The sequence below is a fragment of the Rhineura floridana genome, chromosome 14 (assembly GCF_030035675.1).
Source record: "Rhineura floridana isolate rRhiFlo1 chromosome 14, rRhiFlo1.hap2, whole genome shotgun sequence".
Lineage (NCBI taxonomy): Eukaryota > Metazoa > Chordata > Lepidosauria > Squamata > Rhineuridae > Rhineura > Rhineura floridana.
This window is the reverse complement of record NC_084493.1, coordinates 5,007,307-5,022,514: the sequence shown is the minus strand read 5'-3', so window position 1 is coordinate 5,022,514 and position 15,208 is coordinate 5,007,307. Positions and strand designations below refer to the sequence as shown.

The 15,208-nt window shown below is 43.4% G+C and overlaps 1 protein-coding gene across 3 annotated transcripts in view; it reads right to left on the bottom strand.

Annotated features, from left to right (window-relative positions):
* MCTP2 (multiple C2 and transmembrane domain containing 2) overlaps nt 1-15,208 on the bottom strand; it is a 149,657-nt gene that overhangs the window by 60,805 nt on the left and 73,644 nt on the right. For all 3 annotated transcript variants that reach the window (XM_061595211.1, XM_061595212.1, XM_061595213.1), the window contains 3 exons: nt 9,932-10,033; nt 6,880-6,954; nt 5,242-5,361 (listed from right to left, as the gene is read on the bottom strand). In XM_061595211.1, the coding sequence (XP_061451195.1) occupies nt 5,242-5,361; nt 6,880-6,954; nt 9,932-10,033 (297 nt within the window). The remainder of the gene's footprint in view (nt 1-5,241; nt 5,362-6,879; nt 6,955-9,931; nt 10,034-15,208) is intronic.

The window sequence follows — 15,208 nt, the reverse complement described above, 5'->3', positions numbered from 1 at the left end:
GACATCTTTCACCTTCCTTGATAAGGAAGTGTGGGCAAATGTAGAAGTAACTTGTATTCAGAAGTAGAACCAAAGATGCCCATCATTCTCTTAAATAGAAAGAGGGAAGTTAAAAAGCCAGGAAAAAGATTAAGAAAACAATCAGGAAAGAACTCGGAATGGAAGGCTGAGACAGCTTCAGAAGACTTAAGATCATAAGAAGGGATCTACTGGATCACACCAGCATCCTGTTCCCACAGTCACCAACCAGATGCCCCAACGGGAAGCCCCAAAGCAGGACATACGCGCAAAAGTTCTCTCTCCTCCTGCAGTTTTCAGCAACTGGTATTCAGACACATACTGCCTCCAACTGCGGCAGTAGAGCATAGCCACCATAGCTAATGGCCACTGATAGCCTTCTCCTCCATATATTTGTCAAATCCTCTTTTAAAGGAATCCAAGCTGATGGCCATCACTGCCTCTTGTGGGAGCAAATTCCATCATTTGACTATGCACTCTGTGAAGGAGGACTTTCTTTCATCTGTCCTGATTCTTCCAACATTGGAGAGGGTGCATAAAATAAGGCCAGGGGCCACATGAGTAGTTTAGCATTGCCTCTGAACAGGGCCAAAGGATACGGAAGTGTCCCGACATGAATAAAGAGTCCCAGTATGCAGACGTTTACAGAAAAACATCAGAACATCAGAGCTGATTAAGACATTTAGGTTTTCAGTAGTCATGAAATGCATCTCTCCATATCCACCCCCCGAAAAGGATCTCCTCTTCACCACCCAGTCTAATATGTACTTGCTGGCATTTGAGATCCACACATCAGGAAGTCAATTTATATTTAAAAAGTACATTTATATTTTCTGAGAATGCAGAGTTGTAGCTAGGTGGGCCACATAAGTGGCAGAAACCCTATTTGCTTTTCTTCACATTGCAGCTTATCCGTTTCAGTTAACAGCCTTGGTTTTTTATTTTATTTCAAGAAGGTGGGAAATCAGGATCAGTCCAAGACATTTGTGACCTGATGTTGACGGACAAGATGGTGCCCTCTAATTCCTTGCTTAGAATCCCACTGGAGTGGTGCTAGAATCTTAGTTCAACACTGGTGACAGGAGTCTCCTCCACCTGAAAGCACCAGGGCAAATGGGCGGGCGCTCCTGCTCTGCCTGCACACCTGCTGCCTGAGGTGGTTGCCTCATTGTGCTTAATGGTAGAGCCGGCCCTGTGGAAAATACATATACTGTCTGTTTTCTCTCCAGCATCATCGAGACTGATGAGTCCTGTTTAGGGCTTTATTTGAGAAAGGCACATTTCACGAGGAGCCCCATTTTATACGCACTTTCAAAGGGTTGGAGGAAGAGGGGGGAGGCAGTTGAACACAACATCCTTTTACTTTCCCTCAGATTACAGTAATTGCATTAAGAAAACTGTAATTTCATTAAATGACATAATTACCATTAATACTCGGCAAACTGTCAATAGAAGGGGTAATTATTCCGGAGAAAAATCATAAGCAGAATGTGCAACGATGCATAATTCCTCACAACAGCAATTTGACGCTTAAAATTAACCTTAAAAATGTTTTTAAAATATATATTACCCAGTGGTAGCAATTAGCTCCATGTGGCAGACTTAACTTTCAGGACCAGAATCTGCAGAGTGAGTTTTTCAGCAGCGGGCTTAACAAGGCAATTCAAAGCAGTGCCCCTAAATTCCTTCCAAGGAGGAAGCTTGAAATTTTTTCACTTGGGGGGCAGGGGAAGATTATTTTTGCAAGTATTACTGCACAGTTTTTTTAAAAAATCACATGTGCTCCCTGTAGAGATGGGGTGGGTGGGAAATCCATTCAGTTCACATTTTAATGCAAATCTGCTTAATTTGTGTTTTCTAAACCGGGAAGTGAATCAAAATTTGCATTGCATCTCAAAACCTGGAGAGGCTCTCCAACCAAAACATGTGTAGATGTGTACACTGGGTGATGTAAGCACAGAAAAGTGTACCTTAATGAAAATAACATACAACGCTTGAAAAAAGTGTATAAATTTTCATCTGTGGTTTGGTTTTTTTGTTTTTTTTAAATTGAACTCAAGACTGGAAAAATGAGAAACTTAAATTTACAGGTTCGACCATTCGTAGCTCCTAGTCATGTGCCTGACCTGCAGCATACAAGCTACCTGTGTGCGTAGGAATATAGAAAGCTGTCATATTGTTGTTATGTGCCTCCAAGTTGACTACGACTTATGGCGACCCCATGAATCAGTGACCTCCAAGAGCATCTGTCGTGAACCACCCTGTCCAGATCTTGTAAGTTCAGGTCTGTGGCTTCCTTTATGGAATCAATCCATCTCTTGTTTGGCCTTCCTCTTTTTCTACTCCCTTCTGTTTTCCCCAGCATTATTGTATTTTCTAGTGAATCCTGTCTTCTCATGATGTGTCCAAAGTAGGATAATCTCAGTTTCATCATTTTAGCAAGTCAGAATATTGGTCCATCTAGCTCAGTATTGTCTATCCTGACTGGCGGCAGTGGTACAATGTTTCAGAGAGGGGGCATCTCAGCCCTACCTGGAGATGCTGGGGGTTGAACCAGGGACCTTCTGCAACCCTTATATGCACAACTGATCACTGTGTTCTGCAGGAGAGGGCCTCCTTATGAAAAGGTCTGTTGCGCACAATAGAGGAATTGGGCCTTTAGTGTGGTGGTACCTACCCTTTGGAATCCCCTCCTGTTAAATATTTGACCCGGACCATCTCTGTCATCATTCTGGTGCTTGCTGAAGACCTTCCTCTTTCAACAAGCTTTTTAAGTAGAGGTATTTCCCAATCTGCATCTGCATTATAATTGTGTTACGTGCTTTCCCTCTTGTGCATTTGTTGCACTGGGCTCCTTCAAGAGGAAAGGCAGGATATAAATATAATAAATACAAATAGGAACATAGGAAGCTGCCATATAGTGAGTCAGTCCAGTGGTCCATCTAGCTCAGTACTGTCTACACTAACTGGCAGCAGCTGTCCAGGGTTTCAGGCAGGAGACTCTCCCAGCCCTACCTGGAGATGCTGGGCTGAAGTTGGGACCACCTGCATGCACAGCAGATGCTCTGCTGCTGAGCTATAGGTCTTCCCATGTATTATTTAATTAGTATTAATACTACTGATGATGATAATGATGATGCAAAGCACTAATCTTCCCCAGTAAAATATTTTGCCATTACTGGAGTACTGCTGGACTGGACACTTTATAGTTTCTTTTGGTTGCATACAAGGCTAGCCCTCCTCAGTGCAGACCCATTGTAAACAATGGACAAGATAAATTGAGGTCCATTCATTTCAGTGGGTCTACTCTGAGTAGGATGCAGCCTTCTGTGCCCTGCTTAGCTTCATCACGTCTGGTCTTCACATTGAGGTCAGCCCAAAACCAGGTGGATCATCTGAAGGAGGAGCTTGTATGAAGGAAACTTCTTTTTTTATTTATTTAAAATATTTCTCTCCCTCTTTTCATTGCAATGCAATTTCAGAGTGGGTTACCATTTTAAATTACAGACCCGTGCATGTTACTCGGACCGCTGATAAAAACAAGACAGGTATGTTACAAAGAGAACAATTTAAAAAGTGCCCTAAATCCTGATGCTAATATCCAGGCAACTACCCCGGGGAATAGACAGGTTTTCAGCTGGTACCAGAAACTCTGAAGAGGAGTCACCAAACATATCTCATAGGAGAGGGAGCTCCAAAGGCTCTCCTGTGTATTGCCATATGACAGACTTCTGACAGAGCAGACAAAAGAGCCTTGCCAATAGATCAGAGCTACTGAGCTGGTCTGGGAAGGTGTATTCTTTCATAACTGCTTTGTGTCTTAGGCCAGGTCTGGTGTTCAATTTTTTAAAAAAGTTAAAAAACATCAACAACAGGGACCACAATACCTGATGGAACGCCTCTCCCAATACGAACCCACCCGTACACTACGTTAAAGATCAAAGGCCCTCCTCCGGGTGCCTACTCCAAGGGAAGCTCGGAGGGTGGCAACAAGGGAGAGGCCCTTCTCAGTGGTGGCCCCCAAATTATGGAATGGTCTTCCTGACAAGGTGCACCTGGCGCCAACACTGTTATCTTTTCGGCCCCAGTTCGCATTTAAAGCCGAATTTATCAAATTCTCACTTTCCGAAATTATATGGCTACTGAAACACAATCATCCTTCAAAATTCGCACTTATCCAGATTTTGTGATGCATTTCTCTGACCAAATAATGTTTACAGAAATGCACATACCAGGGGGAAATGTGCATAAAATGCAGATATTAGTGAAAACAGCATACAAAATGCATGACAGTAGAAGAAAATGAATGCAAATATGTGTACAATAGTCAAAACTGCACACAAAAATGTGTTTGGAGAAATTCACACTAAAACCTTGCAGAACTTTCATGAGGATTAAAAAAAAACACACACAAATTGCTGCAGAACTGGTTTTAAAACTTGAAAAAAATGAGGAACGGAGAGAACCGAAAGTGACAGATCTTTCCATTCCTATCTCAGAGCAGACCCACTGACAATGATGGGCATAATTTAGGTCCATTAATTTCAATAGGTTTGCTCTGAGTAAGATCCTCCGTGGCGCAGAGTGGTAAGCGGCGGTAACGCAGCCGAAGCTCTGCTCACGGCCAGAGTTCGATTCCAATGGAAGGAGGAAGTTGAATCTCCAGTAAAAGGGGTCGAGGTCCACTCAGCCTTCCATCCATCCGTGGTCGGTAAAATGAGTACCCGGCATATGCTGGGGGTAAAGAAAGGCCGGGGACGGAACTGGCAATCCCACCCCATATATACGGTCTGCCTAGTAAAGGTCGCAAGATGTCACCCTAAGAGTCAGAAATGACTCACACTACAAATGCGGGGACACCTTTACCTTTACCTTTTGCTCTGAGTAAAGCTGCATTGGATACAACCCTACCAGCATTTAACCAGGCATGCAATACATCTCACTGCAGTGGGAGAGAATGTGAGCAGGTGACCTGTGTGCCTGCTGTCCAGGTGATGCTGGGAGGGGAGGATTCAAAGCCCTTATCTTCGTTCATAGGGTTCTTTATCTTTAAATTAGATTTAGACCTTCAAACAGAGGTGCAGTCCATCCCTGCATGGATCTCTACAATAACATACACACACATTGCCCATCGTAACAAGAGGCATTTCCTAGTTATTTAACTGCAAAAGTCACTTACGATGACACATTTAATTCTGTGTCTAAAAAGACACAGTCACTTACCACAAATGCTATCACACTTCTTGCAGGAGATTCCCAGAGAAAGCAGCTTCGGAGAAATTGCACCATGTTCCATATGGCCATCGTGATTCTTTTCACACGGTCAACGTTTCTCGACAGGATCTGGTGAACGTGAGGCGGAAGGAAGAACAGATTAAAAACAAGGAAGACTTTAAAATAAAAAGAAGGGGAAGGCTTAAAATGCTCACCACGCTGTAGGAACAGGGGCACGATATGCAGCAAAATAAAATTGAAAAAAAGAAAGGAGCTCTTGCATATTTCTTTGATCTTTCTGCATGGGGAAGTGCTCTCTCTAGTTTAGGGAGTGTGCCTGGAATACATCAAGAACTCCTCACTGATCAGTGATAAGGACAAAATCATTGCAGTTGGTTGTTATTAATTTAAAGGGAGGCAGGTAGCGGCAGCAGCACTATTGTTGGCTTGCAGGTGCATTCCAACCTCCCCAGCCCTTTTCTTCTGTACCTGGAGAACAGCAGCATGTTAGAGAAGTCGGTTGGCCATCTAGCCCCGCCCATACAGAGCAAGAACTTTGTCACAGCTCCAGCAGGTATTCTAATGGGGAAGCCTATTTATCTGGAGGCAGTTGTTGATGGCAGATCACTGCAAACGGGACAGTCCCAAAGGGAAAGGTCACCCCTTTGGTTCTCTCCTTTGGGGCACTCTCCACAGGCACCTGGTTGGCCACTGTGAGAACAGGATGCTGGACTAGATGGGGCACTGGCCTGATCCAGCAGGCTCTTCTGATGTTCTTATGTTCTTAATTGACTGTGGACTTGTTCCTAGGTGAGAGCCAGCGTGCATCTGTGTGTGTTTGTGTTAGTTAACTTGATCGAATGCCAGCGAGTTACATATGTAGTGAGACAATGAACGCAGCTCACAAACTTATATCCAGTGTGACTGGGGGAGTATTTTGTGATTTTGCTTATTTTACATTATTTGGATTATTTGATTGTATTGGCTTCACTTTTATTGCATCTCTCTTTTGTACGAATATATTATGGACCTTTGGTACAAAAAAAGGCATAAATAAATCACAACATAGCATAACAAAACAAAAAAATAGGTATTAACAAGAGGGTTTTCAGAAAGCCTGAACCAGAAGGCTGGCACAGTGCACCCTAATGTTCTGTCACAACAGGCTTCCTAAGTTGCTGCTTCAGAAAGTGTGTTCAAGCAAACCCTCAATACTGCCTCTTTGAGGTCCCTTCCCTGTGAGAACCTAAACAATGTTGATGGACAGGAAAAGAGGAATGAGGAAGATCTAGGGAGTCACTACAGCATTTGTCCATTTAGGGTTCAGATATAACTTGGAACATATTAAACCCAAAATGTATAAAATAAAAAGCCTCAAGGTCTCCTGACTCCTCCTCTCCTTGCACACACCCATTTCCTCCCACCCCTTCCTGTTTCACAGCAAGCCATAGTTTGCCATTACATATGAAATGAGAGGGAGGAGGTTGCGCCAAACCATGGTTTGGCAGGACATCCAAAACAAACCAATGAATCCCATTTTGGCACTCTCCTTTTGTTCAGAACCAAGTGCCCATGCTCTGCATCTGCATACTATTGCTGCTGGTGTGCAGAGAAAACAAAGGCAATCCCAGCCTAGAGACAACATACCTTCTTCGAAAACTTGCAGTCGTCTTCCAGAAACCGCCTCTCACGTGGAGAAAAGGTTCTGATACAGGCTTTTACCTGAGAAAGAATATAAATAACTGCATGATGTTTGGTCATCAGCCCTTTTAAACCCATCCAAATTGGTCACACCTTCAAAACTGGGGCAGCAAACTCCCCCAATGAGCTAGCAGGCAGGCTAAGCTTGGTGGCAGTGATTGGTCCAACGAGCTACGTAGCAAAGTGGGGATTTGATCAAGATGTTTGTAGTGCAACCACTACACCATGCTAGCTCCATTCTAGAATTGCCTACAGATGCAATTCTGTCTTGCCCTTCCTCCATGCTTTTTTCCCTATGGACCACTTGAAAATTGTTGAGGGTGTTGTCAGACAACTGAATGACTTTTCTGCCTGTTGTAGCAAGTGAAGTGCACTCTGCTAGATTCTATTATTATTATTATTAAAGATTTAGATTTAGATCTCTCTATGTACAGATGTGAAAGTTGGACAGTGGAAAAAGCGGATAAGAGAAAAATCAGCACATTTGAAATGTGGTATTGGAAGAGAGCTTTGTGCATACCATGGACTGAAACTGGGTGTTAGAACAAATTAAACCAGAACTGTCACTAGAAGCTAAAATGATGAAACTGAGGTTATCCTACTTTGGACACATAATGAGAAGACATGATTCACTAGAAAAGACAATAATGCTGGGAAAAACAGAAGGAAGTAGAAAAAGAGGAAGGCCAAACAAGAGATGGATTGATTCCATAAAGGAAGCCACAGACCTGAACTTACAAGATCTGAACAGGGTGGTTCATGGCAGATACTCTTGGAGGTCACTGATTCATAGGGTCGCCATAAGTCTGAATTGACTTGAAGGCACATAACAACAACAGATTTATATCCTGCCCTTCCTCTCAGTAGCAGCCAAGGGTGGATATATGCTATATGATTTTTAATTATATTTTTATTGCTTCTTTTATTTCTTAATATTGTATTTAATGTATTACAATTTGAATTCCACAGACCACAATATAAAATCCAATAATAATACAATACCAGAAATAAAAGCAACGAAAATATAATTAAAAATCAATATGAATATTTAATGCATTGCACCCCCTGTTCACAACCACTGCTTATCCTGTTCTTTGCAGACACACCGTGGATCACCTGAATTAAGCTTACAGACCACTGCGTGGTCTGTGGACCACAATTTGGAAACCCCTAGTTTAAAACATAGCTTGTTCAAGAAATCACAAGCCATGTCACAGATGAGCAAACAAGCCATGCTTGTTTCTACAAAGCTTGGTTATATTAGCTTCCCATCTGCTCTTGCCTCATGCCACTGTAGCTTGGCAGGATGGCCAAACAAACCATGGATAAGCAAGACTGTTGGATTTGGACATAAAATCCAACCACTGTTAAAACAAATCACTGTTCACAAGCCAACAACAAACCATGGCTTCACATTGTGGCTCACTGGCAGCAACCAAGCCATGGTTTGACTAAGTGGAGTTGGAAAGTTAGGCTAAACAAACCATGGCTCAGTGTTATGTGTAAACTGGGCTATAGTTCTGCTCTGACTACTTTATACTCAAAACAACCATGTGAAATAAGTTGGAAATAGGTTGTTTTACTCCTTATATACAGGGGTGCAGTTGTCCAGGGCCTCAAGGGATCTTAGACCCCTTACTTTTTCAGGAGCAGGGTCTCAGAGGGGTCCCTATGTCTCCAGCATGCTACAAGCCAACCAACATAAAAAGGGTGTGTGTTGGCCACTGAGAAGAGTTTTCTCACATGCTTCCTTGTCCTTTCCTGCTGATTGGAGCCAATCAGAGTGAAAGGAGGTGAGTCAGGCACTGAGAAGACTCTCCTCAGTAGCCAACACACTCCCCTTTCATGCTTATTGACTCCTACGGACATCTGTTGTTATGGGAGAAGGCATTAACAAGGGCCTAATTCTCAACCCAGCAGCAAAAAAAAAGGATGGGAGGGGCGTGGCTGTGACTAACATGAAGGGAACCTGCACTTCTAAATTTGCCACTACCCTACTGCTTATATACCCAGTCGGCCTCTGCGCTCTGCAGGTGAGGGCCTCCTGCAGATACCATCTTATCAGGAGGTCTGTTCCACACAACATAGGCAGCAGACCTTTAGTCTTGTGGCACCAACACTTTGGAATTCCCTCCCTTTAAATACTAGACTCGCACCATCACTGTTATCTTTTCGGCACCTACTGAAGACCTTCCTCTTTCAACAAGCCTTTTAAGTAGAGACCTTATCCTAATCTGCATGCGTGCTGGAATTGCTTTTTAAGATGTTTTTGAACATTTTTTTAAAAAGATGTTTTGAAGAGGTTTTGTTTTTAAAATGTTTTTAACGTGTTTTGTTTGTGAGGTGTTTTTAGTGTTTTGTCTCCTGGGAGGAAGGGTGGGATAGAATTAGTATTACTATTGTTTGATTATTATTGTTGTTGTTGTTGTTATAGGAGAACCACCAGAGCGCAGTGGCGGAACACCTGCTTTGCATGCAGAAGGTCCCAGGTTCAACCCCCGGCATCTCCAGGTAGGGGTGGGAAAGACTCATGCTTGAAACCCTGGAGAGCCACTGCCAGTCAGTGCAGACAATACTGAGCTAGATGGACCAATGGTCTGACTCAGTATATGACAGCTTTCCATATTTGGCTCAGAGAGTGAATGACCTAAGGAAGATGTGGGGAACCTTTGGTCCTCCCAAAGCTGCCAAACTACAACTCCCATCAGCCATGGCCATGCTTGCTAAGGCTGATGGGAGTTGTAGTTCGGCAACATCTGGAGCTACTCTCACCCCTGCAGTCCTTCCCAACCCCCAACCCAAAAATTGGGCTCCAATAACTGATGAACCTCGCTAAGAGAAAACACACACATACCTTTAAATACATACTGTATATTATACAGCGCATGTAAAGGAATGACTGTGGCTCAGTGGTGAAGCATTGACTGTGCTCGGTAAATGCAAGGCAGCTTCCTAGGATCCTATGAAATGAATTAGCCTCCAAAGCCCTTTGACTTACGGGATTAAACAGGACATCCAGCTCCAAGTAGATGACACCTTTGGAAGGAAGTTCCAGATCTTTATTCTTTAGCGTGTAGCAACCTTGCAGCCCATTTCTAATCTGCAAATTGGAAAGAAAAGAAAAGAAAAGAAAAGAAAAGAAAAGAAAGAAAGAAAGAAAGAAAGAAAGAAAGAAAGAAAGAAAGAAAGAAAGAAAGAAAGAAAGAAAGAAAGAAAGAAAGAAAGAAAGAAAGAAAGAAAGAAAGAAAGAAAGAAAGAAAGAAAAAGAAAATCTCAATTAAATATTGTTAGGTGCTCCCTAATTTTCAGAAGAATACCAGAAAGTCCAGTTTGCTTTGGGGGAAAGCACACCAGAGACACACAGTTTTTTTGTTTTACATACAAGCAGAGCATTAGTGGAGGCAAAGAGATCTCCAGAGAGCACCGTGCACCCAAAGGCACTTCATCTGCATCCAGCTCATCAGCCGCTGAACACATGGCTCTGATTGGTTCAGTTTCCCGGGCTTTTCCAAGCACATTCGCGCACATGCGCACAAGTGAAGATCTATTATTGGATGGTAATGACGGAAGGGGTACTGGGACATGTCCAAGGTCCGCCCATGGACTGCCTACATCTCTATAAACCACGGTATTGCATCCGAGCCCCTAATGTTGCAGTGGATGATTACCAGTTTAAAAAAGCAAATCGCATTTTTTGTGGTAATGGCAAAGCGGATTTAACGGCGTGAAAATGCGCAAAAGCTCGCTGCGTCATTTGGACGACCAAAAAATAATGAATACATGGAACAATCATGTCACACATTATACAGTTGTCTGGATGAGCCCATATAGTTTCACATCCCAGGATTTTGTGCCCCTTATCCTGTAGGCCTTGGGGGGCTAAGACAACATGCTACTTCAGTTTCTCTTAAACTGGAGAGGTTATGCCCTAAAACAGCATAATTGGTTAGGAAAATAAAAACACAGGGTCACAGCTTCACATTAGAGATGATGTACTTTACTGTAACAAGTCTAAAATGTAGCGCGCAGCTAAAAAGCAAAGCCTGCCCTTGAATCTCGACAGTCAAGAGGGAATCATCAGCTCCAGTTATTTATAATTTTAAACAGTTATTTTCCTTTCAAATTGCAAGAGATTCTGGGTGGGGGAGAGAGACAGACAGACGGACACAGACAGCAAAAATCTGACAGCAAACCTCCTTCCAAAATAACCCACAAAGCAAAGTTACTACAAAAAAATCACAGCAAAAATTGAATACTCTCTCTCTCTCTCTCTCTCAGAATGACCAACTAAAGACTATGCAGGATCTGGAAAAATACATACACAAAATTAAAAACACAAAATTAAAGTTGGCGATGGCAGGAGAAATATTAATTTCCGAAAACAGCTTTCCACTTAGCATTATAGATGTGCTTTCTCGGGCCTAATTTGTCGGCTGGCCATTGTGTTAAAAGTCTTTTTTTTTTATTTAAAAAAAACTCAATCAATTTGGCTCATCACAAAAAGGGGCCTCTTTTTTAAAAAAAAAAGACAGCAAAATGGCTTATTATACAAGGTAGGATAAGCACTGATTAAACATTTGGCTTTTAAAAAAACATTAGGATGTGGACCAGCTAAGTTCCAAAACAGCAGTGACATAAAAGCTATCACTTACCTCCTCCCCCCCCCCAAAAAAAGAACTCCTTTGGGTGAACAAAACATTAAAGATAAGAGGGCTTTATCTTTGAGAAGATGAAATTGCTGCCCTATTTGAAGAGCATTTAAATGGACACTAATCCAGAGTTAGGAATGGACACATCTGTCAATTTCACTTTTTCATTTTCCCAATCTTAAAATTCAGTTCCTCCCATTTCCATGTCAGTTTATGAAGGTGTTTTTTTTTACACATTTGTGTGTGCATTTATACTAACATAGTGACGTTTGCAAACAATTTTCCCAAATACAAAAGCATTTTTAGGAAGGAACATAGGAAGCTGCCTTATCCCAAGTCAGACCATTAGCCCATCTAGCTCAGTATTGTCTACACTGACTGGCAGCAGTTCTCCAGGGTTTTAGGCAGGGGTCTGTCCCAGACTTACCTGGAGATGCCTTGGGTGAAGGGCGGGTAATAAATTAACAACAACAACAACAACAATGGGTATGAGCAATGGTGGCCGGTGCCCACTGGGACTTATACGGCAGAAGCCAAGGAGACCAGCAATAGGTGTAGTCCAAGCTAAGGACCGGCAGACATACTCACACCTGGCCCAGTTGGGGCTGGATGAGGGCAGACTGAAGTTGGTGGGACAGTGCCCCACTTGCCCTAACAGCAGTGGCGGCTGATGACTCCATATCAGTTTTAGCCTGAACTTTCAAGTAGCTGTCCAAGGACTAAAACCCAGAGCAGATTCCACTGCCCCACTGACATGGAGCCACCAGCCGTCACTGCCTAACAGACTAGCCTCTCCTCGGTCTGAATTTAACTCAGACAGAATCCTATGTGTTCACCTAGTCCAGTATTGTCTCCTGCAAATGGTAGCAGATCTCAAGGGTCTTTGGGCTAAGGTCCTTCCTGCTACCTAATTGTTTTAATTGGAGACACCCAGAACTGAACCTAGGGCCTTTTGCATGCAAAGCGCGTGTTCTGCCCGAGGTACATAGTTCCTCACCCTGAACAATAGAGGTAAAGCTCATAAATGGGTCTGTTCATAAAAGAGCTGGGATGGTCTACTATTTCTGGTCAGGCACACATATAATTAACAAAGAGAGAGGGAGGGAGAGGCTGTGAGCACACTAGTCCCCTACAGCAAAACATTTCCATTGGTCACACCTGGAAGGGGAACGGATTGATCTGCTGATCAGCTGCAAAATCTGTTTGAAGCTGAATTTAAAAAAACCACAACACTCAAGCTGATCCCACCAGGTAGAGAGGGAGAGAGAAAGCACGCTCTGACCTCACTTCAGCCATTAACTTAATAGATGGATTTGTGCAAGCTGCCCTCTCTCATTCTCAGCCAATTCCCCCCAGTCTCTTCAATAAGGGAATAATAATATTGACTATCCTTACAAGATTGCTACAGTGATGGCTGAGATACTAGCTGTGAAGCACTTGGAATCTCTAAAATGTCAAAAACCATTGGCATGGAGATTTCCAAGCTTAGCCAAGTGCCAGGGTCTACTGTCCCTACATGGCGTCAAATCTCATCCAAATGTGTGCCAGATTTCTCGAGGACTAATGGGTATACGTGCTGAACCATTCGCACAAAACATTCCAGGTAAAACGGATGTGAGGGAGTGCAGCATTGCTACGGACAGCCAATACTAAATCTATTAAGCAGCAGCCTCTACTGACCGCTTGAGAATTTTAATGAAATAGGAAAAGTCGGAGATTGATACAGTACAGGGCTCCAAAGAGACAAGGCTCTTACTGACTAAAGGCTGGCTTTTCATTGCTCTTGTCTGTAAGAGAAATGGTCTGATGACTTGTTCTCTCCCACCGTCACTCCGCAACCACCACCTCTTGCTTTCGTTTAAGAATGTTTCAGTTGTGAACCTGGCTCAAATCCCAATTCAGTATCTAATATGGATGACAGAAATTGATAATTCAATGTCTTCTATGGATGAGAAGGAGAAAAGGAAAAAAGGTTCAGCAAAACCCTAATCTGTCAATGCTCTCTGATGTGCAAAAGGAGTCGCAGAAAGAGGCTGCGTGGAATAGTCTTCCACTTTGAGCTCTGAGTGCAAATTCATTACTTAAGGGAGGAAAACCCACTAACATTGTGAAAATGTTCCATTCAGTGCCTTCTCCCACCCCTAAAAAAGCAGATAGCTACGTTAGATCATAGGACACACCAAAAAAAATCCAATATCCCTTGGTTAGGAAAATATCTTGATTAGGACCGACTAAGATGTCACAAAATGGCGAGCAAACTTACAAGTTCTCCAGAACTCTTCATCAGGCATGATGCCACAGTCAAGGGAAGAGGAAAAGAGCTGGTGCACTATCCGTGCAAAGCTATACATGTCTACTCCGAAGTACCTCCAGTGGGTGTTTCTCCATCCCTACATGCCACTACAGGCTTCAAAGACGTGTTAGGCAGCAGTCCTTCCCAGCCCTACCTGGAGATGCCAGGTGGGACCTTCTGTATGGAAAGCAGATGCTCTGCCACTGAGTTACAACCCTTTCCCATGTCCATCCCATGTCAGTTTTGCATGAACTCAGCAATAAACATAAAAAGCATGAACATTTCGCATTTAAAGGAGCATGCATTTTGTACATATTGGGTTAAATCCAACATTGTGTGAGCTAGTGAACTGCTAATGGAAGACTTCCGCTTCCCCTTGTCTGCAGCCCCCTGCGCTCTCCCCAGATCTGCTTTGGAGAGCCCCCCAACTTTCCGGAGCAGATGTTGGGGGAGTGTGTAGGGCTGCAGCAGGGAGAAAAGGAATGAAGTCAGGTTGTGTGAACAGAACTCTTCCACTCCTGCAATGACACCACGCTTCCACACCACGCTTCCCCTAAAACACACATTTTTGTATGCTTTCCAATGCATTTCCCCCTTAAAATGTGTTTTGTACACATTCCCCCATTAAGTGTGTGTGTGTGTGTGTGTGAGCACATGCAAACCACATTGCAACACTCAGAAGTGTGTGGAATCTGATGGAGACCTTCATTCTGATCTGCAGACAGGCCTGGCTGGGATCACCAAATCAGGTCAGTTTGCTTCAAAATGTGGAGCAAGCAAATGCCTCTTCTATCCCTAGACAGATGCGGTCTACTGGCCACCAGTTTGCCACCTCCAAGATAGACATTGTTTGTTCTTGTCTGACAAAGAAACTAGACAGAATGGAGGTTGGACCTTCCTCGTATTGCACAGACACACACACCCGCCTCCTTCCTTCGCGCCGCTTCCTCTGCCTGCCTCGTTATGAGAATCCTGAGGGACACTTGACAAATGTCTATAAAATCAAGAGGGGGGGGGAATTCAGAAGCTAACATCTTCTCTCTGTCAGCCCACACAGCCGGCTGCCTCTCACATAGACCATTTGGCAGGCGCTGGCTCTCCAGGAGACCAGCTGCTCACACCTCTCCTGTCCAGTAACATCAGGGATACGAGGACTCAGGGAGAAATTAGCAGAGTCATCAAAAATTGAATAAAAGATGTTAAGGAGTTGTTCCTTCCCTGTAAACATCAAATGGTCCATCGCACAATGTGGGCTTTGATAACCATTAAAAAAAAAAAATCTGAGCAAGCATTGGATGGCTACAGACTCTAGAAAGGGGGCCAACAGCAGCCC